Source organism: Anas platyrhynchos, chromosome 21 (assembly GCF_047663525.1).
Source record: "Anas platyrhynchos isolate ZD024472 breed Pekin duck chromosome 21, IASCAAS_PekinDuck_T2T, whole genome shotgun sequence".
Lineage (NCBI taxonomy): Eukaryota > Metazoa > Chordata > Aves > Anseriformes > Anatidae > Anas > Anas platyrhynchos.
The window spans coordinates 9,521,703-9,548,055 of NC_092607.1; the positions used below are offsets into that span (position 1 = coordinate 9,521,703).

General features: G+C 57.3%; 1 protein-coding gene across 16 annotated transcripts in view; it reads left to right on the forward strand.

Annotated features, from left to right (window-relative positions):
* Nucleotides 1-26,353, forward strand: part of CHD6 (chromodomain helicase DNA binding protein 6) — a 68,690-nt gene that overhangs the window by 23,196 nt on the left and 19,141 nt on the right. For 8 of the 16 annotated variants that reach the window (XM_072026473.1, XM_072026465.1, XM_072026472.1 and 5 more), the window contains exons 2-26: nucleotides 2,648-3,144; nucleotides 5,570-5,717; nucleotides 6,071-6,220; nucleotides 7,873-7,938; nucleotides 8,349-8,407; nucleotides 8,747-8,864; nucleotides 10,088-10,174; nucleotides 10,441-10,590; nucleotides 10,866-10,987; nucleotides 11,617-11,860; nucleotides 12,320-12,496; nucleotides 13,093-13,236; nucleotides 14,021-14,276; nucleotides 14,695-14,905; nucleotides 15,299-15,494; nucleotides 15,775-15,939; nucleotides 16,726-16,905; nucleotides 17,589-17,699; nucleotides 18,825-19,027; nucleotides 19,446-19,648; nucleotides 24,070-24,229; nucleotides 24,666-24,755; nucleotides 25,235-25,338; nucleotides 25,550-25,679; nucleotides 25,969-26,029. In XM_072026473.1, the coding sequence (XP_071882574.1) occupies nucleotides 2,681-3,144; nucleotides 5,570-5,717; nucleotides 6,071-6,220; nucleotides 7,873-7,938; nucleotides 8,349-8,407; nucleotides 8,747-8,864; nucleotides 10,088-10,174; nucleotides 10,441-10,590; nucleotides 10,866-10,987; nucleotides 11,617-11,860; nucleotides 12,320-12,496; nucleotides 13,093-13,236; nucleotides 14,021-14,276; nucleotides 14,695-14,905; nucleotides 15,299-15,494; nucleotides 15,775-15,939; nucleotides 16,726-16,905; nucleotides 17,589-17,699; nucleotides 18,825-19,027; nucleotides 19,446-19,648; nucleotides 24,070-24,229; nucleotides 24,666-24,755; nucleotides 25,235-25,338; nucleotides 25,550-25,679; nucleotides 25,969-26,029 (3,999 nt within the window). In that variant the 5' untranslated portion in view covers nucleotides 2,648-2,680. The remainder of the gene's footprint in view (nucleotides 1-2,647; nucleotides 3,145-5,569; nucleotides 5,718-6,070; nucleotides 6,221-7,872; nucleotides 7,939-8,348; nucleotides 8,408-8,746; nucleotides 8,865-10,087; nucleotides 10,175-10,440; nucleotides 10,591-10,865; nucleotides 10,988-11,616; nucleotides 11,861-12,319; nucleotides 12,497-13,092; nucleotides 13,237-14,020; nucleotides 14,277-14,694; nucleotides 14,906-15,298; nucleotides 15,495-15,774; nucleotides 15,940-16,725; nucleotides 16,906-17,588; nucleotides 17,700-18,824; nucleotides 19,028-19,445; nucleotides 19,649-24,069; nucleotides 24,230-24,665; nucleotides 24,756-25,234; nucleotides 25,339-25,549; nucleotides 25,680-25,968; nucleotides 26,030-26,353) is intronic. The other 8 variants (XM_072026470.1, XM_072026477.1, XM_072026479.1 and 5 more) reach the window with 3 other exon arrangements.

The window sequence follows — 26,353 nt, forward strand, 5'->3', positions numbered from 1 at the left end:
CCCATGGGTTCTTCTGGGGCTGTCCCCGCTTGTGGAGGAGACTGAGACACTGCAAGGGGCAGGGTTTGGGCAGGGAGAGAGAACAGAGCAGGAATCCTCCTGCTGCTGTGTGCTCCCTCTTCAGCACCGAGCGCTTTCCTGCTGCCACCCCAAGCCCGGTGGGGTTAGGAGAGGCAGGGAGAAGGGTAAGGCAGAAGGGCTGAGAGCAGCTTGGGCTCGTGGTGGAGGAGAGGGTTGGGTTGCTCAGTGGCTGTGCTGGGCAGAGAGAGCTCTGCAGAGGAAAGATGTGATGGAGGATGACAAACCAGGGAACGGGGCAGAGGACAGTGAGGAAATGCTGCTTTATCATCACCTCCTGGGAATTAGAAGCCACTTAGGAGGGCAGCAGGATCAAGACAAAATGGGTGTTTTTTCCCCGCATCTTATCAGCTGGTAGTGCTGAATGCCGCCAGGTACATTGGAGCCCACAGTCACGGTGTGCTCCTGGGAGCTGCAAACACGCTTTGAACCATGCAGGAGCACAGATCACATTTGGTTTGCTTTCCCAGGCTTTTCCTGTTGACTTTTGTTGAAGAGAAACCAGGAGAAACCGAACCTCATCGAGGGGAAGTAGGAAAAGCCTGTCCCTGTCCCTGGCTCTCTCCCCAGTGCGCCAAGCCAACCACAAATGTCGGCACCAACAGTCCCACGGGGACAGCAAGGGCTTGCCATAGGTGACACGGAGCCCTCGGGACACACCAAGCGACTTAGGGTTAGGATTAGGTGCAAAAGGGAGCCAGGAGCTGGCAGTCCGTGCTCCGTTGGCGTGGAGGTGCCTCATTTGGGTTCCCCCCTCTTCTCCTGCTGCCTGCGCGAGCCGGGAGCTGTGCAGCCCCACAAGCTGCTGTTTGATGGTCCTTTCCTGGCAGGGCAGCTTCGGGCTCTTCTAGCTGCAGGCGAGCGCTGCTGACTTGTCCCAAATCTCAGCTTTGACCCATCCGGGCAGGTTTTGACAGCTGATGCCCGCAGGGTGTCCCGAGGCGAGCGCCGGCTCTGCTGGACCTGGAGCCTGCGGCGCTGCCTTGGGGGGGCTGCGCTGGGCTTGCTTGGAGGCACAGGGGCTGCTGGCTGCCTCGCGGCATTGCGGGAGGAGAGGAGAGGTCCTGTGGCGTGCTTGCAATTTCTCAGAATTTCTGATGGGTCGTGGTTGTCTCTGTACAGCGCTCAGCACCGTTTGTGGCAGGCAGGGACAGCTTTGCCAGCAGTCGCCCCGGAGCCCGGTGTGATCTGCTGAAGCAGCACCGTGTGGGCACAGACCGGGCACACCAAGTAGGTCACCGGAGGGCTGCCCGGCTGCCAGCTCCCCCAGCACACACGTGTGCTCATCTCCAGGGCTGCTGCTCAGGGCAGGAGTGGTGCCGGCCGCTGCAGAAGAAGCCTGCAGCCAGCCTGCAGATCTCCCAGCTGTCCGGGCAGGCAGCGGGGAGCGCTGATTTTTGGGGATGAGCTGGTGCACACGACGAGAGGGACCCCATTCCCAGTGCCTCTGCCCCCAGGACGGGCTGTCAGGGACCGAGCTGCTCCAGGTGCTCAGCACCGCGCCTGCTGCAGCTCTGATGGTGGGCAGGAGACTGCATCGCTGCTGCTGGGGGGCACCCAAATTGCCCAAATGGCTGGCTGCACCCCTGGCCCTCTTGGGAGCTCTGCCTGCAAGGCAGCAATGCCTTGTGAGGCTCGAGCAACAAGTTGGGGCCAGGAAGGAGTGGTTCATGCTCCTGCCATGCTGGGATGCTGCAGGTTTGCTCTTCGCCTGGTATCTGCGCTTGACTGCTGGGCAGCGTAAAAGCAAAAGGAGATCCGGCCTTGGGGGGGGTCTGCAAGCTTTTTGGCTGATTCAGCAAGGCACCGGGTGCCAGGAGAGCCCAGCACACAGCTCCCAGGCTCTGCCCCTGGGACACAGCTGCTGCGGTACGCAGCGGGACCGGCCTTTAGGGGAGAATTAAGGCGCTTCTGTGTGTTATGGCAAAAAGCTGTTACCGCCCCAACGTGTTTTAGTTTTCACAAGAAGTCTGTGTCCCCACTGGGATGAGCCTTGGCCTGGCAGCTTCCTTCCTTGGGCAGTCCCGTACCAACCCCACCATCCCAGGTGCTCAAGAGGAGCTGGTGTCACTGCTGGAAAATGTGTAGGAAATGAAGGAAGAAGAGGGAGAGCAGCTCTGCTGGTTGGGGCTGGGGGACCCAGGTACTGAGCAGCCCCTGGGAGAGGCACCGCGCTGATCCGGGCTCTGCTCAAGGGGCAGGAGGGGGCCTGAGCGCGTGGTCACTCAGGGTCTCAGCAGAGCAAGGGGCTGGAGGGTGCCACCAAAGCTGGGGCTGTGCTTGGAGGCAAAGGAGAGGTGCCAGCCACCTCGTCCCCGCGCCTCTGTGGGGCAGCGGGGAAGCAGGCAGCCTCTGCCAGGCAGGGACAGGGGGTCCTGCCCTCTGAACCGTGGCTGCATGGGGTGGCTGCTTGGCCTCAGCAAGGGTCCCCTGTACATCGAGGGGCACGGCTCACGCTCCCAGCACACGGAGCCTTGCTGGGGCTGTGTTTCGGCAGCCTCCCTGCAATCTCCTGCTGTTTCTCCACGTGGCATTTGCTTCACACCCCCCGTTTCTGTTCTCTCTGCAGCTGTCGAGCTCAAAAGTGCGGAGCCGCTCCCCAATGTCGGATGCCTCGGACACCTGGGAGTGCAAGGCGCAGGACCCCTTTGCCAGCAGCGAGGAGCAGGACGAGGTGCCCCAGCAGGCGACGGCCGCGGCCGTGGGCAGCCAGCACCCCGAGGAGGAGCCCAGCAGAGCTCCCCAGAAGCGGCCGAGCGCCCAGAACGGGATGCAGGACACCGGGGGTGTAGGCACGGGGGTGAAAAAGAAACGGAAGAAAAAGGATCAGGGAGAACAGGAAGGGGGAGAAAAAGCAGCTGTGGAGGTGAAACCAAAGAGGAGAAGAGAGCCTAAAGAACCAAAAGAGCCTAAAAAGGCCAAGGAGCCTAAGAAGCAGAAGGAGCCCAAACAGAGGGAGGTGGCCAAGAAGCCCCGGAAACCTCGGGAACCCAAAGCCCCTAAGGAACCTAAAGACAAGAAGAGTGGCTCCGAGCCTGCCTCCAGAGCAAGACCCAAGAAGAGCAGGTGGGTGCTGGCGTCACCTTGTCTCTGTGCCACTGCAACTCGTGCGGGGTGTGCGGGCTCCTGGGGAGCCAGGAGCTGGCCCCCGGCTGCAGCTGTGGGCTCCCAGCAGAGCTGCAGCTGGGAGGCCTGAGGACTCCCTCGTACCGTGCAGCTGAATGCCACAGCCTCTGGTAATTCCTCATCCTATTAATTAACAGGCTGATTGGCCAGAAAAGGAGCTCTGATTTCTTAGCTCCCATTTCTTCTTAATTGGGAATGTATGCAGATAGCAGAGCAGGTGTCAGCAGGCACCAGCACCGTTTGATTTACTGCCGTGGACTGGCAAGAACAAATGTTTTGGAGAGTCCTGTAAAAAGCAGGCCTATCGATCGGAGCTGGGCCCTCCTCCTGTGCTGTAAATAACCCGCAGGACAGATGTATTTGTGTTGTGAATGTGACTAGGGCAGGATCCAGCTGGGAATTTTTCAGCAAAGCCCTTCTTTGTTGGAAAACGTCAGTTTGGTGGGGCTTCTCAAAGGAACCGTTTTGGAAATGCTCACCAGAACGGGCTTCCTAGCATCCTCTGAACCCTCCTGCCCGCCTCCCCCTGCGGCTGCCTGTGTGCAGAGGGGCACAAACCCCACTTTGCCCCTGCCATGAGGGACGTGCAAAGGCAGCGCCGGGCACCTGAAGGGTTCCTGGCAGGCACAGACCGCAGGCGGTCCCGGAGCAACACGTGGCTGTGCCAGCCCTGCAGGGTCAGCGCCTGCTGGTAACCCTCCCTGCTCCCAAAACGCAGGATTTCTGGCCGGGCCGTATGGCTTGTGGCCAGGCAGGCCGTGTGGCCACCCCTTCCCGTGGCTCTCCCAGAGCCCCCGGCTTGGCGTCGAGCCCAGCCTGGCCTCGTGCCCGGCGCACCGGGGCTGCCGTGGCCTTGCCCGGCAGGAGGCTGAGCTGGAGGCCTTGAAGGCAGCTTGTTTCTGCCTCTGCCAGGGAGGAGGGGATGCAGCTGGCATCCTAACGCCGCCTCTGCTCCACTGGTCAGAGCCTGCTGCGTGGGCAGCTCGCACACAGCCACCCCTGCGCTGGGACCAGCTCAGGGCCTGGGGGCAGGAGAGGGCCGAGGGGGGACCCGCGTGTGCCGGGGCCGGGTGAGGTGCCTGGGGACAACATGAGAAGCCTCGGCGAAGAGGTTGTTCAGTGCGAAAAACTCCCAATTGAAATAACTCGAACACATCATCCAGCCACAAGAAGCTGTGCAGGAGTTTGGGGGTGCCACAAAGCTCCGGGCTTCCTCGTTCCCAGTCGAGCCTGAGCTGAGGGAGCCTCCTCCCACCCATCTGCACCCTCCTGGAGGAGCAGGGCCCGCTCCTGCCCGGTCCTCAGCTCCTGCTGGCAGTGCTGCCCCTGCACAACCCCTTGTGGAGCCTTTTCTTGGCCGGGGACGTGGGGCTGGGTGACAGGAGAGGCTCCCAGCAGGCAGGCAGCAGGCGGGGTGGGTGCTCTGTGCAAACGGAGTGATTGCTGGGAGGCCTCTAAGTGGCAGCTAATGGTGGCATAATTTCTTCTAAATTGTTTCTAATCATAGCCAACTACTGGCTCATGAATGAAGCAGTTGTTAATTGTGACTTACAAATCAATATCCTGGGAGTTATCGCGCAGTGGAAGCGATGCTCTCAGCGCGTTCTCGGGGCCTCTGATTGAATCGCTGCCACGCGGCCAGGTCCTTCTTGGCCTGAGCAGCAGAGTTTGAACCGCGTGGCTTTTGCGAGTCCCAGACAAGCAATGATTGCCTTGTGAAACGGGGGTAAAACCCAGGCAGGGTTTTGAAACCAGCTGTTCCTCTGCAGCTGTGCAAGCCTTGGAAGTGGAGGGGACGAAACACGGGGCTGAGGGTGAGTGGGGAAGGGAAGCTCCACGCTCTGGGCTCCTCACTCAGCCCAGGGGCAGGCTCCAGCTCTTTGAGATGTTGCCCTTAGCAGTGTTTGCTGCAGCGGGTAAGGACGGGCACGTGCTCACCCTGCTGCTTCCTGGGCACATCTCCTGCCACGAGCTGGTTGTGGCTGTGGCCGGGGCACGCTGCATGCCTGGGGGTGGCCGCGTGGCCTGGGGCAGTGGCCCCTGTTGGCACGCTGCGTCTGCAGGGAGGTGTTGGGACTGGTTGGGAGCAGGGCCCAGATCCCCTCCTTGGCTGTGCCTCGGCTCTGCCTTGGGCCTTGCAGCTTGTGCTGCCTTCACTTGGAGGCTTGATGGCCTGAGGAAGGGCTTGCCCTGTGCTGAGCGAGGCCCAGGAGCTGACATGGTGTGACAAGGTGGGAAGGAGGGCCCGGAGCAGAGCCCAGCATGGCTGGGTGCTGGCTCTTCCCCGGGATGCCCAGAGCAGTGCCCGGCTGCCAGTCTGTCCTGGTAGCAAGGAGCACGGTCTAACTGTCAGTCTGTCCTTCAGCAAGGAGCAGGGGCCCACCCCCGTGGAGAAGAAGAAGAAAGGGAAGAGGAAAAATGAGATCCCGGTGGACACTTTGGAGCTGGATCAGGATCTCCTGAGCCCGTCCGTGCAGAGCCCGGAGGAGTCTGTGGAGCTGGCTGACAGCCAGGTATGGCACAGGGACAGCACAGGGAGGCCGGTGGGCACTGCAGGAGCTGTGCACCCCTGCAGGGCTCCTCTGCCTTTGGCTTTGGGGCCAGCAGAGCTGTGCAGGTCCTGCTCTGGTCCAAAGCACTAACAGAGGCCTCAGCAGTGCTGGAAGCTGCTCTGCCTCTGCAGCAGTGCAGGGCCTTACGTCTGGCCTGTTTGTCCCACCACCTCCACCCCAGCAGCACAGGGCGGGGATTGGAGATCAGGCAGCCCTGGGGCTTTCTCTCCTACAGTTCCCATCCCCACACCAGTCAAGGGGGCTACCCGGGCTGACCGTCTCCCCCATGACTGCCTCTTTCATCCCACACGCAGAAACGCCGCTCTGGCCGGCAGGTGAAGAGGAGGAAATACAACGAGGACCTGGATTTCAAGGTGGTGGATGATGACGGTGAGACAATAGCCGTGCTGGGAGCTGGGAGAACCTCTGCGCTCTCCGCCTCCACTCTGGCATGGCAGGCAGAGGTAGGGCTGGAGTTGGGACTGGGTGGTGGGGCTTTCTGCATCTCAGGACATCCCCGGGGTGTCACTGTGAGGTTCAGGGAAGTGTAGGATCCCAGTGCAAGGATGGGGGGGCAGTGCATGTGTCCAGGAGTGTGCCAGCTGGCTCTGCAGGGAGTCTGAGCGCAAAGAGGGATAGGTAAGAGTCATGCAGGTCCAACCTCCCCCCTCCTGCTGGGAAGCAAAGGCCTCCAGGACATGTCATGTAGCTGGAGATGTCCTTCAGTGCATGACCAACCCTCCGCCCATGCCCACCTCTGGATCCTGTCCTTGTCGCTCTTGCCCATGACCGAGTATGTCGGCTATGCCAGCCAAGGTCTTTGTAGGTGCCAGGGCATCATTTACTGCCCATATCGCTGCTCTCCATCAGTCCCTCTGAGCACAGAGATGCCCAGAGATGCTCTGCGGGCAGGGACCAGCTGGAGGCACTGCAGTTTGGGCATCACTGCCCTACCTCCTCTGCACACTGAGCTCATTCCTCATTCCCATTGCCCTGCGTTCCAGATACCTGCAGCTCACTGCCTCTCCATGCTCACCAGCAAAGCTGCCAGATGTTAATAATGGTCACTAATTGTTTTCATGGTGTTCTTGTGTCCCTCTCTAGGCCCCTTCTAACAAGGCTTCGGGGTGGATATTAGCCAGATCTGTTGCTGAGCCAGTAAATGGCTCCTGGCCTGGTGCCCCAGCCTTGCCCCGAGGGCTGCTGTGCACCCTGGGGATGTGCTGTCCTTTCCTCCCGCTGCTGCCCGGGGCCACGTCCCTGCTGGGCTCCTGGGAGGGATCTCTTCAAGTGAGATTTGCAAAACAGCCAGAGGGAACAGGTTGCCTTTGGCAGGGGTCCACACTGGCAGCCTGCTTTCCTTTCCATTTAGTCTCACCTGGCTGTGGCTGCTCCCAGTATCAGGACTGACCTGACGGGGCAGGATGGCAATGCTGAGGCCCCAGGGCTGCTCTCCCCAGGGCCTGGACTTGCATCTTTCCTCCCTGGATCTTGGCCGTGTTTCTCAGGAGCTCTCTGGGGCGGTGCACAGCTCCTCCAGCAGCCCTCAGGATGCCGAAGCTGCCAGCCTGCAGTGCTCAGTGGGGCTGTTCCTGACACAAAGCACGGCCACATTTGTGCCTTCTGTCTGGGGGCTGGGAGCAGGATGATGTCAGGGCCACCTCCACCGTGAGTTTGTGGAGTGGGAGCTCGTAGGCAGCCAGTGGAAGAGCTCTGTGGCCTCGTGGGGCTGTTTCTTCATGGCAGGCCCGAAGCCCACGCAGGGAGGGAGGCTGTCCTGTCCCATGCTGGCTGCCGAAGTGCGTGGCCCTGGCTGGAGCATCCTTCACTCACCATCTCTGGCCCTGCTCACTTGCCCCAGTAGGCCAGGAGCCTCTGCCAGTCCCATCCATGTCAGCACCCTGGTCCTGGCCCCCTCCAAGCACCCTGGCCAAGGGCAGGTGGCAGTAACAGAGATTGCTGGTGGCAGGGCAGCTTCCTTCCTTGAGTCTCAGTGGAGAAGCTCCCAAATTCCCTCCTCTTTTCTGGGTTGGTGGGCTGGGAGAGGACAAGCAGCCACTCCATGCTGGGAGGGTGCCAGAGACCAGGAAAACTGCTCTCTTCCCACTGTCCCCAGGAGCCTCCCGAGGATGATGCCAACATCATCGAGAAGATCCTTGCTTCTAGGATGGTGCAGAAGGAGGTGAGTGACAGAGGAGCCAGCGGGGCTGAAGGTCCCTGGGCAGAGGAGGGGTGAGGCCTGGCTGCCTTTGCTCATCAGTCATGGGAGAGGCAGCAGAAGTCCGTGCTGCCATGCCAAACCTGACACCTGCTCCTGCAGGATGCTGCTGGGCTCTACCCAGAGCATCATCCCTCTGGGTTGGGGCGTAACACGGTGCCTGTCCTGTCCTGGGCACTAGAAAGCCTCTGGATAGGAGTCAGGCCTGGTTTTGGTCCCCAGGAGGTGTCTGAGTCCTCTCATCCTCACGGGTGGCTTTGCCCTGTGTTTTCCAGGGCCGCAGCCTGTGAGGCAGGTGCCACGCCAAGTGCCTGTCCCCCATTTTCTCCACGGTCTGGGTGCCTCTAACTTAACTCTCCTTCCTTTGGTTTCAGGCTCACCCCGGAGGCCTGACGTTTGAGATGGAGGAGTTCTATGTCAAGTACAGGAACTTGTACGTGCAGTGTTGTGGTCCTCTGTGCCACGGCAGCACACGCTGTGTGTGCCGGAATGAGGTCTGCGTGCTCCCAGCCCCAGCTGCAGCCCCGGCATCCCTGCCTTGCTGCTGCTCTCCTCCCAAGCCAGGCCCAGCCTGTGCAGGGCAGGGAAGCCACTGCAGCTGCAGTGCTCAGTCTTGGCCATGGCTTTCTTCAGTTTGGGGCTCCACATGGCGAGGCATGAGCTGGATGTTCTCTGGGTTGCTGGGAGCTTCCTGCTTGTCTATCTGGTGGATGGGGTTGTTACCCAAGGGCTTCTTTGGTCACGTTGTCTTGATTTTTTTTTCCCTCTGCAGCTCCTACCTGCACTGTAAGTGGGCGACTCTGGAGGAGCTGGAGAAGGATCCCAGGATATCCCAGAAGATAAAGCGGTTCCGGAACAAGCAGGCTCAGATGAAGCATATTTTTACAGAGGTGAGAGCTGAGTGCAGTGCGTGGCCGCTGTCTTCCCCAGCACAGCTGGGCCCGGTGCTGTGGCTGAGCAAGCCACAACAGTGCCCTGAACACCCATGGTGTCACCGGAGGAGGTACAGGCAGGGTGCCAGATGTCACTTGCTGGGTACTGCCAATCCTGGAAGCCTTGCTCGATGGAAGGAGGGCAGCACATAGTGCTGAAGGTGCTTCCTGTGCTCATTTGGGGAATGTGCCTGCTCACGGTGGAGCAGAGATGCTGCAGGAGAGAGACCTATAAATACCTGGGCTTAGGGCAGGTCCTGCCTACGTTGTTCTGTAAGCAGATTAATTGTGTTCAATGTGGAAGGTGTTCTGTAACCTATCTTGCTGCTCCGGAGACAGTTGTTGGATCTCCTCAAGCTGTCCCCTAGGAGTGTAAATTGGGCCAGTAGGCTATGAAAATTTCTCCATGGCTGTAGTTACAAAGCTGGGTGTGTGTGTTAAATTTCTCACTCCTGAGTCTGCCTGGGGTCTCTCCCAGGATGCAAAGAAAAAGCATGCGTTGGAACACATCATACCATTAACAGTGCAGCAAGGAAAAACTGTTCTTTCCTGTGACTAAGTGGGGCTTGGGCTGCTGTGAACATAGAAGCCTGTTTTTTCTCATTCCCAAGCCCAAGACATGTGTCTCTCCAAAGGACCACTGCTAGTCTAAATGCAATCCTCCCCAGGCTTTTTTGGTGTGAGGATGAGCCCCTGCCTCATGAGCAGTTGGTGCTGGTGACTGCTGAGCTGAAAGTGGGGAGGGAGAGGGAAGCAGAAAGAGAGAACAGGTCCTTGTAGAGGACTGGGATGTACGAGGGGACAGCTGGAGAGACCCAGGTGGTGCAATGCGTGGCTCCGGTCTGTGGCAGTCACGGCTCTGGATGCTGGATATGAGCTGGAGCACACAGCTCAGGGCTTTGTACCTCAGGGCCAGATGGGCTGGGACAGACAGTCCTGCGTCTCAGCAAGGGCAGCATGGAGCCAGCAGCTGCTCCAACGTGAGGGCTTTGCCTTCTGCAAGGCTCCCTGCATCCTCCTGCTCAGAGACAGATGTCACCTACCTGTGTCCATAGGCACTTGGAATGCTGTGCGCAGCCAGCAGCGTCCTGGGGACAGATGTCCCCCAGCTGTTTTCTTGCACCCACCATCTGTTTAATCCTGGAATCACCTTGAATTTACCTCTCTTTTTGATCTCACAGCCTGATGAGGATTTGTTCAACCCGGACTACGTGGAGGTAGATCGAATTCTGGAGGTGGCTCACACGAAAGACCCTGACACTGGGGAGGTGAGTGGCTACATCACTCGTCCCACAGAGGGAGGGAAGCTCAGCAGGAGATCTGGACCCAGCACATCCATCACATGTCATCTCAGACCAACCCGAGGCCTTCCCAGCCTTGCACAGCTTGAACCCTACTCCTGGGGGGCCCCTGGCACAGGGGGGATTCAAAGGCCACTGAGTATTGCTGTGATTTAGTCTCAGTTGCAGCCTGCACCTTGGGGCTGAGCAGTGTGAGCCCTGCACTGGTCTGCACGCCTCTCTGTGTGCTGCAGGAGGTGACTCACTACCTGGTGAAGTGGTGCTCGCTGCCCTATGAGGAAAGCACCTGGGAGCTGGAGGAAGATGTTGACCCAGGGAAGATTAAAGAGTTTGAAGCCCTCCAGATCCCTCCAGAAATCAAGCACATGGTAACGTACCCAGAGGTAACGTACCCAGCTGGCAGCTCAGTGCCCTGGGCAGGAAGGGACTCTCTCTGTTTTCTTAAGGCCCAGCAGTGGTGACCTTTGTGGCCCTGCTATTTCAGTGCAAGCCCAGTATCCTCCCCTCCGGAGGTGTTAGTGGGATCTGTGGGTGGGATCCAGAGGCCAAGGCCTCTCTGTGAATCTGCTGAGTGTCAGTGACAGTTTTAAACTGTGGCCTGGCCACACTGGGCAGCAGTCTTTTCATCTCCATGGATCTTCCTGCTCTCTCTTCCTAGGAGCGCCCAGCATCTGAGTCCTGGCAGAAACTGGAGAAGTCCAGGGAGTATAAGAACAGCAACCAGCTGCGGGAATATCAGCTGGAAGGAATGAACTGGCTGCTCTTTAACTGGTATAACAGGTGAGGAGGGGCTGGAGCCTGGGGCTCCTGTGAGGTGTCCCATTGGCAGTGGGGCCCCAGCATGTGCTGTTGCAGAACAGTGGGGCTGGGGGAGCAGAACCAAGGAGGGGCCTGACAGCAGCTGCTGAGAGCTGCCAGTGTTGGACTTGACAGGCGGCATCCAGAAAAATTGTGTTTGTGTTAGCTTTGCGATTGAGCATTTAGGGATGTTTCTCTCTGGTGAATGCTGATGTGTTCTGGAGTTAGTATAGGCTTAGCTATGGGTCTAAAATACAGCTGATTTTTGGTATTGCTCAGGCTGATGGTGACCATTCCTGTGGAAGGAATGCAGAAATAAGACATGTCCTCATCTGCAGCAGGCAATCAGATGCATTGTTCACAGGCTGGTGTGCACCTGAAGGGCAGTGTCTTTCACACAGTCCATCATTGGCAAGATGTTTGATGGGTTGGCTTACCCAGACCCAGTTTGGGCCAGTTGGAGCACTGTCCTGATGTCTCCCACCTTCCACACCATGGAGTCAAGGAGGTGTGAGGGGAGGCAACATGCCTGACATCACATCGAGGAGTTAGTGACAGGCTGGTTCCTGCCCCTGAGAGCTGCATTAACCTGCTCTTGCCCATCTCTGCAGGAAGAACTGCATCCTGGCTGATGAGATGGGGCTGGGGAAGACAATCCAGTCAATCACGTTCCTCTCAGAAATCTTCCTGATGGGCATCCACGGCCCCTTCCTCATCATCGCGCCCCTCTCCACTATCACCAACTGGGAGAGGGAGTTCCGCACCTGGACGGAGATGAATGCCATCGTGTACCACGGCAGCCAGATCAGCCGGCAGATGATCCAGCAGTATGAGATGGTGTACAGGGACTCACAGGTGACTGATGCACACAGCACTCCCAGAATATGTCCTCCAGCTCTGGCTCCCTTTACTTGGGAAGCACTTTGTTGTATGTGGAGCTTGTGGTTTATCCAGGGAGAGCAAGATGATCTTTTAAGACTCCTTTGCCGGTGTGGGCTGAGAGTGCACAGAGTATGAGTGAAGAACAGGCCCTATTCTTGTAAAAGGGGGGAAATGCAGCTAAGTCCCAGCCACTCCTCTTGTCCAGGCCTATTTTTCTGCCCTGAAGCAGTGTCTGGTTTGGAGACACGCAGCCAGCATGAAGGCTTGCAGGAACCTGCTCACTGAGTGAGGGAGACGAATCTGGAAGAATCACAGCCAGGATCCAGATTCTAGCCCTGCCATGGTGGCCAGCCTGTGTGGACTGCCAGGATGTTTGACAGTGTCCTGCTGCCTGCAGCAGTCAAGCACTGAGTACATTTTATGTCTCCCTAGGGCAACCCTCTCCCTGGGATCTTCAAGTTCCAGGTGGTTATCACCACCTTCGAGATGATCCTTGCTGACTGCCCAGAGCTGAAGAAGATCCAGTGGCGCTGCGTGGTCATTGACGAGGCCCATCGGCTGAAGAACAGGAACTGCAAGCTGCTGGAGGGGCTGAAGCTCATGGCCCTGGTGAGCACGTCCTGCCCAGGTTGATGCAAGAGCAGGGTGGGCCAGAGGTGGCCGTGCCAAGCAATCAGGTGTCACTGACAGCTGCTTAGCACAGGGCCGGAGCTGAGAGCTGAGAGCTCCCTGTCTCAGAGGGGAGAGACCCATTAGATCACCGGAGAAGTGCCAGTTTGATCATTTCGCTGTGATGTGCCTTGTACCCTGTGGTGAGCAGGGCTGCCATATTCAGGCTGGTTTCTTAACACTCTCCAGGCATGGGACCAGTCTGTGGCAGGGCTGGGGGTGCGGGACTGTGTGTAATGAAAAAGGGATCAATGAGCTGCTCTGGGATGTGGATTTGGATGTCCAGATCCTTCACAGCCCTGGAGCAAGCAGTGTGGCTGTTTGCTGTACTGAGGGCCATCAGGCATATTGTATCACCTAGCCCTACCCAGCTGCTTAAGGGCTGGCACCATGGCCAAGAGAGCCTTTCTGGGGGTGCCTGTGCCTGCAGGTCCCACAGTGCATTTCTGGGTCTGGAAGAAAAAGGAGCTTGGTGATCTCAGGGCCCCTTGGATCAGTGGGCCTGAGCCCTCAACCTGTTTTCTGTGTATACACAGGAGCACAAGGTGCTGCTGACAGGCACCCCCCTACAGAATTCAGTGGAGGAGCTCTTCAGCCTCCTGAATTTCCTGGAGCCACAGCAGTTTCCCTCAGAGACGGCCTTCCTGGAGGAGTTTGGGGACCTGAAGACAGAGGAGCAGGTACCTAGAAGAGTGAGGCTGGTGACTTCCCACAGGTCACTGGCACTCCTGGTGACACGCCAGGCATGCATTCGGATGTACTTTGTGGAAGTGAACAAGACCCCTCATTGCTTAAAGGTCTGCCCCTCACAAGGTGCAGTGCTGCATGCAAAGTTCTGACAGAGCCCATGGGCCAGTGCTGCTTTGGAGAGAGGAGACCAGCCTGTGCCAAGGCCAGGCCCTGCTCCCTGTGTGTCTCCACACTGCTCCTTGCATGCCTGAGCAGCTCAGCACACCCAGCTTTCCCACCTGGTCTGTTCCCAGGGCCAGAGGGTGAGTGAGGAGGTCAGTAAGCCCATGGATCTGTCACCCTGTCAGGTTACCCTGGGGAACCATCCTCCAAAGTTCCCCTTGAGCATGGGTAGTGGGGAGCAGCACGGTCCCCTGGGTTGCCTGTTTGCTATTTAAGTGTCTGGCTTCATCATCCAAGGGGAGCAGGCATGGACACGTGGAGCACCCATCAGCTCAGCTGCAAGCAAAGCTCCCAGTTCTCCTCCTCCTGCAGCAGGCACATGTACCCAAGGCTGCCCACAGTGTGTGAGTTTATGGCCCAGGGCCAGCCACTCACATGCCTGCTCCAGGGGAGCTAGATCCTGAAGTTATTCTGGTTGTCAGCAGTGCAGGTGCTTCAGGACCATTTGTAGAGGATTTCCAGCTTAGAGAGGCTGTAGTGTTGCAGGCCCCTCTGCTGTTGTCACCATATGCTTGCCATGCAGGGAGTGAATCTCTGTGCTTGCTCTGGCAGGTGAAGAAGCTGCAGTCCATCCTGAAGCCCATGATGTTGCGACGGCTGAAGGATGATGTGGAGAAGAACCTGGCACCCAAGCAGGAAACCATCATTGAGGTGGAACTGACCAACATCCAGAAGAAATACTACCGGGCGATTCTGGAGAAGAACTTCTCCTTCCTGTCCAAGGGTGCTAACCAGCACAACATGCCCAACCTCATCAACACCATGATGGAGCTGCGGAAGTGCTGCAATCACCCGTATCTCATCAATGGTGAGGGCTGTGCACAGGAGGTGAGGGGGTTATGTCTCTCTGCACCGTTTACTGGTCGCTGCCTGCAGGGCTCACCCAGCTCTGGCCCTCTACCTGCAGTGACCTGCCTTGTTGCCCTCAGGGGCACCGCCAGCCTCAGGGTCTTGCCCAGGCTCTCCATGTACAGCTGTTCCTGGGGCATTTTAGAGTGGAATCCTCTACTGCATCCCAACATGGCTTGTTCTGTCAAGAGCTGGTGCCAGCCCTGAAGGAGTAGAGTCACGGGAGCAGAGGGGCTTCTGGAGGTTTCTAGCCAGCCTCCCTAGATCCGAGCAACTGCATGGATTCAGTTCCTTGCATGCTGTTGCCGTGGACAGGAGGCTGGGGGCAGCTGCACTGCAGGTCTTACCAAGAGCTCACATCCCTTCTCACCTGGCAGGGGCGGAGGAGAAGATCCTGGAAGACTTCCGTAAAACGCACAGCCCGGAGGCACCAGACTTCCAGCTGCAGGCAATGATCCAGGCAGCCGGGAAACTGGTGCTCATCGATAAACTCCTTCCCAAGCTGATTGCTGGGGGGCACAAGGTGCTCATCTTCTCCCAGATGGTGCGCTGCCTTGACATCCTGGAAGACTATCTCATTCAGAGGCGGTTAGTACAGGCTTGAGCATTCACCACATTTCCTCCATGTCTTGTCCATCCTGCACTGCAGAAACCATGGAAACAGAGTGGAAACAGCCCAGGGTGGGGATTTGGCTATTCTGTCCCCATCCGTGTACCAAAGGATCCAAGTTACAAGTTACTGTTGATGGGGGCAGAGACTCCAAACCTGGGCAGTTCTGACCTGGCCGTTTTGCAGGGCTGCTGGTCTACTGTGCTAGTCCTAGGAGTGACCAAACGGAGACAAGCCCTTCCTTTGGTCCTAGTTCTGGCTGTCTGCATGCCTGCACACAGCCTGGGGGAAGGAGCAAGAAGGGGTTGGTAGCTGCAGCTAGTTCAGGCCCTGCTGTGACCCTGCTCTCACGTCTTACCCTCTTGGACCAGGTACACCTATGAGCGAATTGATGGGCGGGTGCGAGGAAACCTGCGCCAAGCTGCCATCGACCGCTTCTGCAAGCCCGATTCAGATCGCTTTGTCTTTCTCCTGTGCACGCGGGCAGGTGGGCTGGGCATCAACCTGACCGCTGCTGACACCTGCATCATCTTTGATTCAGACTGGAACCCACAGAACGACCTGCAGGTAATGGGCCAGCCTGGGACAGGCTGCGTGCAGCTCCCCCAGCAGGGCTCCCGTCACCCCTGCCAGCCAGAGAGAGGGGCACAGCAGCACCTGGCTGCTCTGGCACGGGGGGTGCAGCACTGGGAGAGCTGACAGTGCTCAGGGAGGGTGCCCTGGGGAGTGGGAGCTGACCTGGCTGTGGTGGGTGAGGAGGGGTTGCAGGTAGGGGTACCAGAAGCCACAGCACCCCCGCTGTGCCGGGCTCTCTGTGTCTGAAGCTGTGCCCTCCCCCTCCTCCCAGGCTCAAGCTCGCTGCCACCGGATCGGGCAGAGCAAGGCGGTGAAGGTCTATCGCCTCATCACCAGGAACTCCTACGAGCGGGAGATGTTTGACAAGGCCAGCCTGAAACTGGGCCTGGATAAGGCTGTGCTGCAGGACATCAACCGCAAGGGCAGCACCAACGGGGTAGGTTGGCTGCCAGAGTGGGGCTGGGCAGGAGGCTGTGTGGGGGAGTGCTTCTCCTTCCCCTGCATCTCGTCCCTCTACTGCCTCTGTGAAAGGGGCAGGCGTGCAGGGCCATGTCTCCAGGTGGGGATAAAAGCCTCAGGACACCACCTGGGCTCAAACCACACAGCTTTCTGCAGCAATTGGTACTGTCACAAGGACACTGGTCCACTGCCTGGTGACGCTGGCCAATATCTGCGTGTCTCTTGCTCTCCTACCAAGAGCTGAAGAGGGCAAAGCCTGTGTTGCAACTCTGCACTCCCTCATGAGAAGAGCTTGCAGGCTTTATTAGCAGGCCACCCAGTCCGTTGCAGTCATGCAGGGCTGTTTTGAGAGCATTGTGCAGTACTGAGCAGAGCAGAAAAGAAGAATGGAGAGAGGAAGAGGCTGGGTAACTACTGAAAGAAAAACAAGTGACTGTCACGTTGGAGCAGAGACCTGGGCAGGCTCCCAGGGAGTGAGAGCCCAGTCCCACGTGCTCACACTGCTGCTCTTCAGCCTGGCAGGCTGTCCCTGTGCTGCCATGGGGCTTGCAGACACATGCGGCACTGTGTCTGTGTGACAAGGGCAGAATTCCTTGAGTCCCTCGAGCAGCATTTTGAAGTGACCTCTGCCATGGCAGCAGCAGGTCTGGGCTAGCTTGAGGCATCTCTACCCTCCCTCCTGGGGCAGGGAAGAGCCTTCTCCCACCATGCCAGTGCCCAGAGCAGCTGGCAGGGTTTGGTGACGCATTTATGTTTCGGACAGGTTCAGCAGCTCTCAAAGATGGAGGTGGAGGACCTGCTGCGGAAGGGTGCCTATGGTGCTCTCATGGATGAGGAGGATGAAGGATCCAAGTTCTGCGAGGAGGACATCGATCAGATCCTCCAGCGCAGGACGCAGACCATCACAATCCAGTCTGAGGGGAAGGGCTCCACCTTTGCCAAGGTGTGCCATGCTCTTTGGGAGGGAAGGGGACTCCCTCCTGTGGCGGGGGGGAACATTTCTGGGCAGGGGCAGTGCCGTGCTGTTGGGCTGAGCTCTTCCCTGCATTGGACTGGAGCTGTGTCTGCCTAGAGGCCAAGCTCTCCTGCCTACCTCTCTGTGCCCAGGAGTGAGACCTTGCTGGGTTATGGAGGCAACAGGACACCCTGTCTCAGGATGTCAGCCATTAGGAGGAAATTCTTCACTCAGAGGGTGGTGAGGCACTGAAACAGGTTGCCCAGAGAGGTTGTGGATGCCCCATCCCTGGAGGTGTTCAGGGCCAGACTGGATGGGGCTTTGGGCAGCCTGGTCCAGTAGAAGTTGTCCCTGCCCATCGCAGAGGTGGAACTGGGTGATCCTTAAGGTTCCTTCCAATCCAAGCTATGGTATGGATCAGCTTTCTTTTCTAACAGAGCCCACTGGCATGTGTCAGTGCAGGGTGTAACAACCTGCTGCAGGTATCCCTGCTTGAGCAAGGGGGTCGGACCAGATGACCGCCAGAGGTTTCTTCCAACCTTAACCATCCTGCGATTCTGTGTGGCAGCCAGGCTGTCCGCTGCAGGCAGATGTGTTACAGATCTCTGTGGGGGGAAAGCATATCTGGATGGTGGGTTGTACCCTGCTCACTCATCTTCTCTCACTCCCAGGCCAGCTTTGTAGCATCAGGAAACAGAACTGACATTTCCTTAGATGACCCAAACTTCTGGCAAAAGTGGGCCAAAATAGCAGAGCTCGATACAGATGCCAAGAACGAAAAGGTAAGATCCAGCTCGTGGCCTGTGTGCCCCACATTCAGACAAGTCTGGGGTGTTGTTCAGAGGCCATGTGGGTGAGGCTCAGTATCCGAGTTTGCTTGCTAGAAACAAACCACTCTAAAACCCAAACATGAATAGGAGTAAGGGGAGCCTCCCAGGGATTCTCCTGGCCTGGTAGACCAAGCAAGGACAGGCTTGGATTGTGCTACTCCTTTCTCCATCTGTGTTTGCAGCTCTGCTGTCCTGCCTTCAGGCTAGTGATGGGAGCAAGGAATAAAGCCGGGGGGATCCAGCAGGCCCATCACCATGGCTGGGCAAGGGGATGCAGACCATGAAAGGGTGCTCCAGCAGTCCTGCTTGGTGCCCCCCCTGGCAAACAGGCTCCTTCCCACAGCCACCATGGGGAATGTGGCAGCTGGAGCTCCAGGGAGCTGGTGCTTGGCTTCCCCTGCTCTGGTAGCAAAGCTGCCAAACCTTCCCCATGCGTCTCTGGGGGGCATCTCCCATGGGCAGCGTTCTTGTTCTCAGCTCTGCCTGCTGTGCCTGAGAGCTGAGGGGATGCTGGTGACTCTGCATGTCTGGAGGCAGAACAGACGGGGTCCCAGCCCTCTCCTCCTGCCCTGAGCTGGGCTGCTGATGACATAGATACATTTGGCAGGGTGATGGGAAGAAAAAGAAGTATGTACATACCATTTAATTTCATGTTGCTCCCTCCTGCACCTTCTTGGTAGCCACCTTTCTTCTCTTTCCTCCCACCTACCAACAGAATTTACACCTCCTTCAGCACAGCTTGTCCCAGGCATTCCTGGGAGAGCCAGGAGTGTAATTCAGAGCAGAATCAGGTGCTGAACATCCGTAGTTTGAACCCTGAGAGCCCGACTTTCAGCCTGTGATTGTTCAGGGTGAATTTTCTGCTGGCCAGGAATTACCTTGTGTGTGCAGACAAAGCCACATGGAGTGAGCTTGGAGCAGATATCGTAGTGGCAAGGTGGTGACCAGCCCCAGGGCTGGTGAGCCAGTACTGGGAGTTGTGAACGGAGCCAGGGAGCCGCATGGTGGGCTTACTGTGCCATGATAAAGGGCAGGTTTTTCCACCCATCCCTGGATGTGTTCTCTATGCCCCTCTAGGAGAGCTTGGTCATTGACAGGCCCCGGGTGCGGAAGCAAACCAAACACTACAACTCCTTCGAGGAGGACGAGCTGATGGAGTTCTCTGAGCTGGACAGTGACTCGGATGAGCGACCCACGCGCTCACGGCGCTTCAATGAGAAGACACGGCGCTACCTGCGGGCTGAGTGCTTCCGTGTGGAGAAGAATCTGCTCATATTCGGGTGAGTCTCACCCCCTCCTTGAGTCAACAACCACAGCCCGCTTCAGAGATGGGCCTCCAGCTGCCACAGTCACTTTCTGTCCATCCGGAGCAATGAATGCCTGAGGCAGTGTTCCCTTCTTCAAGCAATGGCCTCCCTAGTGGGACCTGCCTTGGTAGGCTCTAAGCAAACTTTTGGACTGGAAGGAGAGTTAGGGGGCAAAGCAGGAGCTGGCAGTCAGGGCATCCAGCATCTGCTCCTACCTCTGGCCTGTTCAGTCCCGTGCAAACCTCTTCCCCATCTCTGCTCCTATAATAAGGGGACGTAACACCCCCAGTCCTTGGGAGCTGTGCCATTGTGTGAGCTTGTGGAGAGAGGTGCCAACGAGGTCTCTCGCTGCACAGGAGAGTTTATTGTATCCCTGTTACTGCTCTTTCAGCTGGGGACGTTGGAAAGATATCCTGACCCATGGGCGGTTCAAGTGGCACCTGAACGAGAAGGACATGGAGATGATTTGTCGGGCCTTGCTGGTCTATTGCGTCAAACACTACAAAGGGGATGAGAAGATAAAGAGTTTTATCTGGGATCTCATCACGCCAACGAAGGATGGCCAGAACCAGGCTCTGCAGAATCACTCAGGTATTGCGTGTTCTCTCTGCCATTGCACCAGTACTCGCCACCAGTGTGCCCGTGTGCAGGACCAAGGCTGCAGAATTGAAAGCAAAGCTGTTTGAAACAGCCAGGAAGCACTTGAGCTCTCTGCACAGAGAAAGTGGCTGCCATGGAGCTGGCCTCTCCATGGACCTCAGAGACAGCATCAGGGGCTGGCTGAGTGGGGGATGGCATTTCATGGCTCCCAGTGCCTGTTTGGCTCTGGCTGGTGCCAAACAGAGCCTTGCAGGGGGAGCAGAGATGCAACCCTGCTTTCGGAGAGGGGGCTACAAAGTTCTCCCTGGCTCATGAATACTCTCAGAGTTGTGTGCTGGGGGACATCGTGCAGTGAGCTCGTGGGGTGTAGGTGACCACGTGAACGTGTTGGCTGGGATAGTTATGAGGGTGCTTATTCCACTCTGAGTGCAGAATTGCCTGGCTGTTCCTCAGGGCATCACAGGATGCAGAGTGGATCATCACACAGGGACCTGCCTGCTTGCTGGTCAGCCCAGTGCTAAAGCTGATGTTGAGACTGCCTGGCACTGCCTGTGGCTGCCCAGTGTCCTGACTATGGCAGAGAAAGCTGGCGATGTAGTCTGTGCAGCTGTCTCATCCCCAGTCACCAGCTTGTGGTTCCTGTCCCTGACACACTGGTCTGCAGTGTGTGTCCCCATCGGTGGAGGTGCAGTGTTGCTGGTTTGTCCTGAGACCTCTGCAATGCTGAATTGCATCGCAAGGCGATGCTGCCTTCTCCCACTTCACCTAATTGGACCCTTTACCTCACGTTTGCCTGTGCCTTCTCTGTTCAGAGGACTACTACATGTATTTTCCAGCATGTGTGATGTCTAAATACCCCACGTATCATATCAGATGTTCAGATTTAATTGCATCTGGATTCTGTTGGGCTGAGGCTCCTAGTTTGTCCTCAGCTTTGGATGGGGTCCACACACAGCTCTTGCCCTGCTCTCCTGCTGTCCCTCTTACTCTGCCTGGGGAATGGGGTACTGCAGACTCACCCCCATGCCTGCATTGCAGCATATGCTCTGTGTAGGCATTTATTGCAGCACAGCACATAGATGTAGATGGCATCATTCAGCCACAGTGGTCTTTGTCTTTAATGGTACGAAGACAGAGCCTGTGCTGGCTCCTTGAAGCAGCTGGTGGGTTGCAGCTGGGGACATGTGGTCACTGCCCGTTCTGTGTCAGAGGACTCCACCGACTGAGTGTGACTTTCAGGACAGGTGAGTTGGGCTGGGCGAGCTGTTGGGGGAGTCCTTGGCACTCCCACGGGGTGGTCAAGCCCCACAGCTGTGTGCTGCTTTGCTGGGCAGCTGGTGATGTATGGCACAAGGTGAGTAGTAAGGACAGCGAGCCATGCTGAAGCCTCAGGCTCTTCCACCTGTTTGAAGACAGTGGCGTGCAGGTGGAGCACCTCTGGAGACGTGCTGTTGCTGAAGTCCAAGGGCATGCCGAGCATTACTTGGTGATCAAACACCATGCTGCAGTCTTGAGACCCTCGAGAGAAGTTCAACAGGAGCTGGCTACGTGTGCCTGCAGCCCAGAAAGCCAGCGGCATCCTGTGACCATCGGGGTGAGGGAGGCGATTGTCCCCTTCTACTCCACTCTTGTGAGACCCTACCTGGAACACCGTGTTCAGCCCTGGGGACCCCAGTACAAGAAGGACATAGACGTGTACTGGTGTGACTCCAGAGGAGGGCCGTGAAGATGGTCAGTGGGCTGGAGCAGCACTCCTGTGAGGACAGGCTGGGGGAGTTGGGGTTGTTCAGCCTGGAGGTTGAATTGTTCAGCCTGAAGGCTCTAGAGAGCTTTTTTTTTTCCAGCAAACTAAGAGGGGGCTACAGGAAAGCTAGAGAGGGACTGTCAGGGAGTGTAGCGATAGGAGAAAGAGTAATTGTTTTAAACTAAAAAAGGGTAGATCTAGATTAGACGTTACGAAAAAATTCTTTACTCCAAGGGTGGTGAGGCCCTGGCACAGGTTGCCAGGTGAAGCTGTGGATGCCCCATCCCTGGAGGTGTTCAAGGCCAGGCCAGATGGGGCTTGGAGCAAGCTGGTCTGATGGAAGGTATCCCTGCCCATGGCAGAGGGGTTGGAATTTGATGATCTTTAAGGTCCCTTCCAACCCAAACCATTCTGTGACCATTCCCTTCTGTCTGGAAATGTCTGTACAGGGTGAGCTCTGAGTGTGTGGCTTTCAGTGGCTTTCTCCAATCGCTTCTTGCTAAGTGAGCCACTTCAGCAGTGCTGCCTTGTGCTCTTGCCGTGCAGCCCTGCCCATAGCAGCACTGGGGCTGAACTTGAGAGCCTTGTGGAGAGCAGAGCAAGAGTAAGAAATGAACTGGCTGATACGAATGGGCTTGATTTAGGTAATGCCAAGTAATGAACAAGCTGCGGTTTCAGTGAAGGGTCAGTAATGCTCTACTGAAAGAGCAGAACTATAAATGATGCATTTGGATATTTAGCAGAGGAAAGCAACCTGGAGCTTCTCCATCAGTTCCTTGGAACAGCTTTTCCCAGCTGTGGAATCTCAGTTTTCTTGACCAGGGGGACAACAAAACCATCTAGCCTGACCACAGGAGATGGAGGAGAGCAGAGCCCCCATTGCAGAGCAGACATACATCAAGTGCTGCTGTGGCTCTCTGAGGAGCCTGGGATCTCTTGCTTGCAGAGAGCTGACCAGGCAAGATGTGCTCCAGGTGCCCCAGATGTGCAGAAAGCAACAGATACCTCCAGCCCCTGCTGGTTCCTCCTGCTGACCGTGCCTTGTCAATCCTGTAGCAGTGTGACTACAAGAGGATGAGCAGAGCCTGCAGCCAGCACCCCCCCAGAGCTCTGTGATCCACCCCACAGATGGATGGGGCAGAAGTGCGGCAGCTCTTCTTTCCCCTTCATATGCACATGCAGGACAGGACAGTTGCAAGATGCTGCCTTCGAAGTGGCTGCCCGGGGTGCAGCTCATCTCTCTTGGAGTACTTCGAGCAATAATGACCCCACCGGGCATCATTTCCCCGTTCTGCTGTGAACTCACATTTTATGTCAAGGTTGGAAATGTGTTTAATTTTCAGCTCCAGCCACTGGATATTGCTTTATCTTTGTCAGCCAGATGGAACTGCGTCGCTTTGCCATTCAGTGTGTTTGCCCAGTGCAAATACCCCCCCAGTGATCTGGTTCCCACATAGCCCTCCACATGATGTATGGAATAGGAAACAACCCCCAGATATCAGATCATCGGGATTATTTTCTGTTCTTTGAGCATGTTGGAGCCTCTTGTTTGAACTCGTGTCCAAAATTACTGTGTCGTCCCTGGAGAGTGAATTTTGGAGCAGGCTTTGTTGTCTAGGTAAGGCTCTAAGAGCTGTGCCCAGGGACCAAGGTCTCTTCCATGCTTCTCTCTGATAATTTTATACATCTCGTTATCACTTGGGACCAACACTGCACTTAGCACTCACAGCAGTGCAGTTTGTGTGGTGATCCCCACGTTTTTCTTGGAGATAGTCTCCCACTCCAGGTTTACCCCACACACTTCACTGACAGATCCTGCACCTACACTTGGCGGAGCTGAGAAGCGTTATAAATACCCCAAGATCTGTCAGCTCTGATCCATCTGAGATGTGTCATGTCTATCTCATGTGATGCAAACAAAAATGGCACGTCATGTTAAACAGGATGTCAGAGTGCTGCTCACTGGCTTTATCAGCCAGCCCGGTAGTGTTATCAAAAGATAACAGCCTGTTTTGTAAAATCTTTCCTCTCCTGATCCAGTGCTGGCTGACAGTTTCATCAGAGCTGTTGCAGTGACAGAGGAACGAGTCTTCCCATGATTTTACCCAGCCCAGTCCTTCCTTCCAGTCATCCCCCTTTACCTTTCTGAAACAGCTTTTCAGCTGTCAGGTCAAGTCCCCCCCTAGTCTCTGGCACAAAATCTCAAAGACTGCGGTGATGTTTGGTGCTCTGTGCGAGGAGGAGACACAGGAGGGCCGATGAGCTGGACTGAGGGCTTTCAGGTGTCTCCTGGGTCCTAGGCACTGCTTGGGGTAGAGGAGAAACCGTGGTGTGGAGACAGGAGTGAGGTTGCTGTGGCACTCAGCTGCGTTTGGAGGAGTTCCATCACCCTGTGCAACCTCAGTCCACTTCTGGGGCTGGAAGAAGAGGTGTGAGGTGCAGGGGGCTCCGAGCTGTGGCACGGTGTTAATTAACAGCAGTTTGGATCCCTGGGCACGTGCGCCTTTCTATTCATCTCCCTAACCCTGGCTGGTCCAGCTGCAGCTGGGAGCCTCACAAGGCCTCCTCCAGCTCCCGGTTGTGCTGCTGTGCCCGGGCAGTGCCGTGCCAGGGGTGCCTGGCCTGGCCCGTGGTGCCCATGATGCTCACTTGCTGCCACTTGCTCTTACAGGCTTGTCAGCGCCGGTGCCCAGAGGCAGGAAGGGGAAGAAAACGAAGAACCAGATGCTGCTTCCTGAGATAAAGAACGCAGACTGGCTTGCTACCTGCAACCCTGAGGTGGTCCTGCACGATGACAGCTACAAGAAGCACCTCAAACAGCACTGCAACAAGTGAGTGCAGGAGCCCGCAGCAGCTTCTGGGGGCCACGGGCTGAGCTCCTTTAGCATGGAGGGGGTGGGAGAGAGCCGTGAAGGGCTCAGCCCATGCAGATCATCGTGCTGGGCTGCTCTCGTGGTGCTCCTCCAGGTGACGAGGTGGGAGCAGCGTTCTGGGCAGCAAACCCATGGCCACAAGGCCCAGCAAAGCTCAGGGCCAGGAATTGCGGCATGGCAGGGTGTGGCCAGTGCCTACCCTGCAAGGGGACAGATGGCTTTGAGAAAATGTGTCATCCCATGTGGGAAAACAGCATCGGGGGCAGGTTTCCCTGCCCTCACTGACCTCACAGCGTGCCCCTGCAGATGCTTTAGTGAGGGCCTTTGGGTCAGGCCCTGGGCTGGCTCTGAGCACCTGCGTGCTAGCGTGTGTTCCTCTGTGTGTCCGCGGCAGGGTGCTGCTGCGGGTGCGGATGCTCTACTACCTGAAGGCCGAGGTGCTGGGGGAGGCTGCTGACAAAGCCTTCGAGGGCACCCCTGCCAGGTAGGAACTTACAGTGAACCCCAGCATTGCTTCTTCTGGGAATGATTGGGGCTCTTGGTGCTTCAGAGGGGACTGTGATACACTCAGCTTAACTTCCTAGAGCAGGACAAGCTGCCTTCCCTGGGGTGGTTTGTGCCTGCACAGCTCCATCAGCATAAGTTTGTCTGGAGGGGGCATTGCAATCCACCCTGCCAGATGTGCAGTTCCTTTGGGTCTGGTTGGCCTGAGGTGGTTTCTCCCAGCAGACAGAAGCTCCGTTCCCCTGGTATTGCTCAGGCGGGAGGGCAGAGGGGCTGTGCACTCTCCCCATCTCTGGAGAAAGGGTGAGAAGGCAGTGGGTGCAGTGGAGCAGACACTACCAATCAGCCCCCAAGCCAAGGGGCAGATGTTCCTGTCTCGCTTCGCCCCTGGGTGTGCAGTGCCCAGTGTGCTGCAGTGCCAGTGAGGCTGGGAGAGCACTCGTGCCTTGTCTGCCACAGAGAGCTGGATGTGCTGCTGCCGGACATCGACTACGTGGAGATCCCCGTGGACTGGTGGAACGCTGAGGCTGATAAATCTCTGCTCATTGGCGTCTTCAAGCACGGTATGTACCCTGCTGGTCTGCTGGGTGCCAGTGTGTGAGAGGGACCCGAGCAGCTGGCCAGGGTTCTGCATTTCTGTGGGTGACAATTGCTCTCACGGCAGCACAAATAAGAGTGTGAGAGCCAGATGGACATTCGGAGGTTCACCTGAACCAGGCTCAGGCCTGGTCTTACGCTCTCTTTCTTCTCCTTGATGGCTGTGGCCACTGGCAGGTTACGAGAGGTACAACGCCATGCGGGCAGACCCAGCGCTATGTTTCCTGGAGAAGGTGGGCATGCCAGATGAGAAGCTGCTCTCTGCGGAGCAGGGCGTCAGCGACGGGGCTCAGGACGCTGCTGAAAGGTGGGCAGGTGATGGAACTGAGCTCCTGCGGGCTGTCCAGCTCACTCCTGGGGGCCACGTTAGAAGTGGGGTGGTGCTGAGGGGTGAGCTGTGCTTACAGAGCGCAGTGAGGGGAGAAGGAAGCAGATGTTTATGTGAGCACAGCAGGGAGCAGGGAAAGCAGGGGGGAGCTGGCTCCCTGGGACGAGTCAGAGGGTTGGCCCTGCTGGTCCCCCGCTCCTGCAGACAGCAGGCACTGCCAGGGAGGTGGCACTGCCACCGCCAGGGACTAATTCACTCTCTTACTCAGGGGCAGCATGGACAAGGAAGAGAGCAGTGGAGAAAAAATGGAAGGGCTGCCAAAGCAGGAGGTGAGTGGGATTCACAGTGATCGATGCACACCTGCTGCTGCCCTGCCTGCTGTCCTGCCTCACGCTGCTGACTTGGCTCAGCTCTGCCATGGGGTGCGGGTGGACCAGTGCTGCCCGTGGCCCTGCCCTGTGCAGGCGTTGCTGTGCCGAGCACAGGCTCTGTCCTGTGTCATTTCTGCCTGCTGGAGCACAGCTGCTTCCTGCTGACCTGGGCAGCATCTGCCCCACAGGGAGCAGAGAGGGATCGGGGGCTGGGGTTAGGGCTGGGTGATCCTGGCTTTCACACTCGGCTCCAGGAGCCACTCAGGGCCTAGGCAGAGGAGC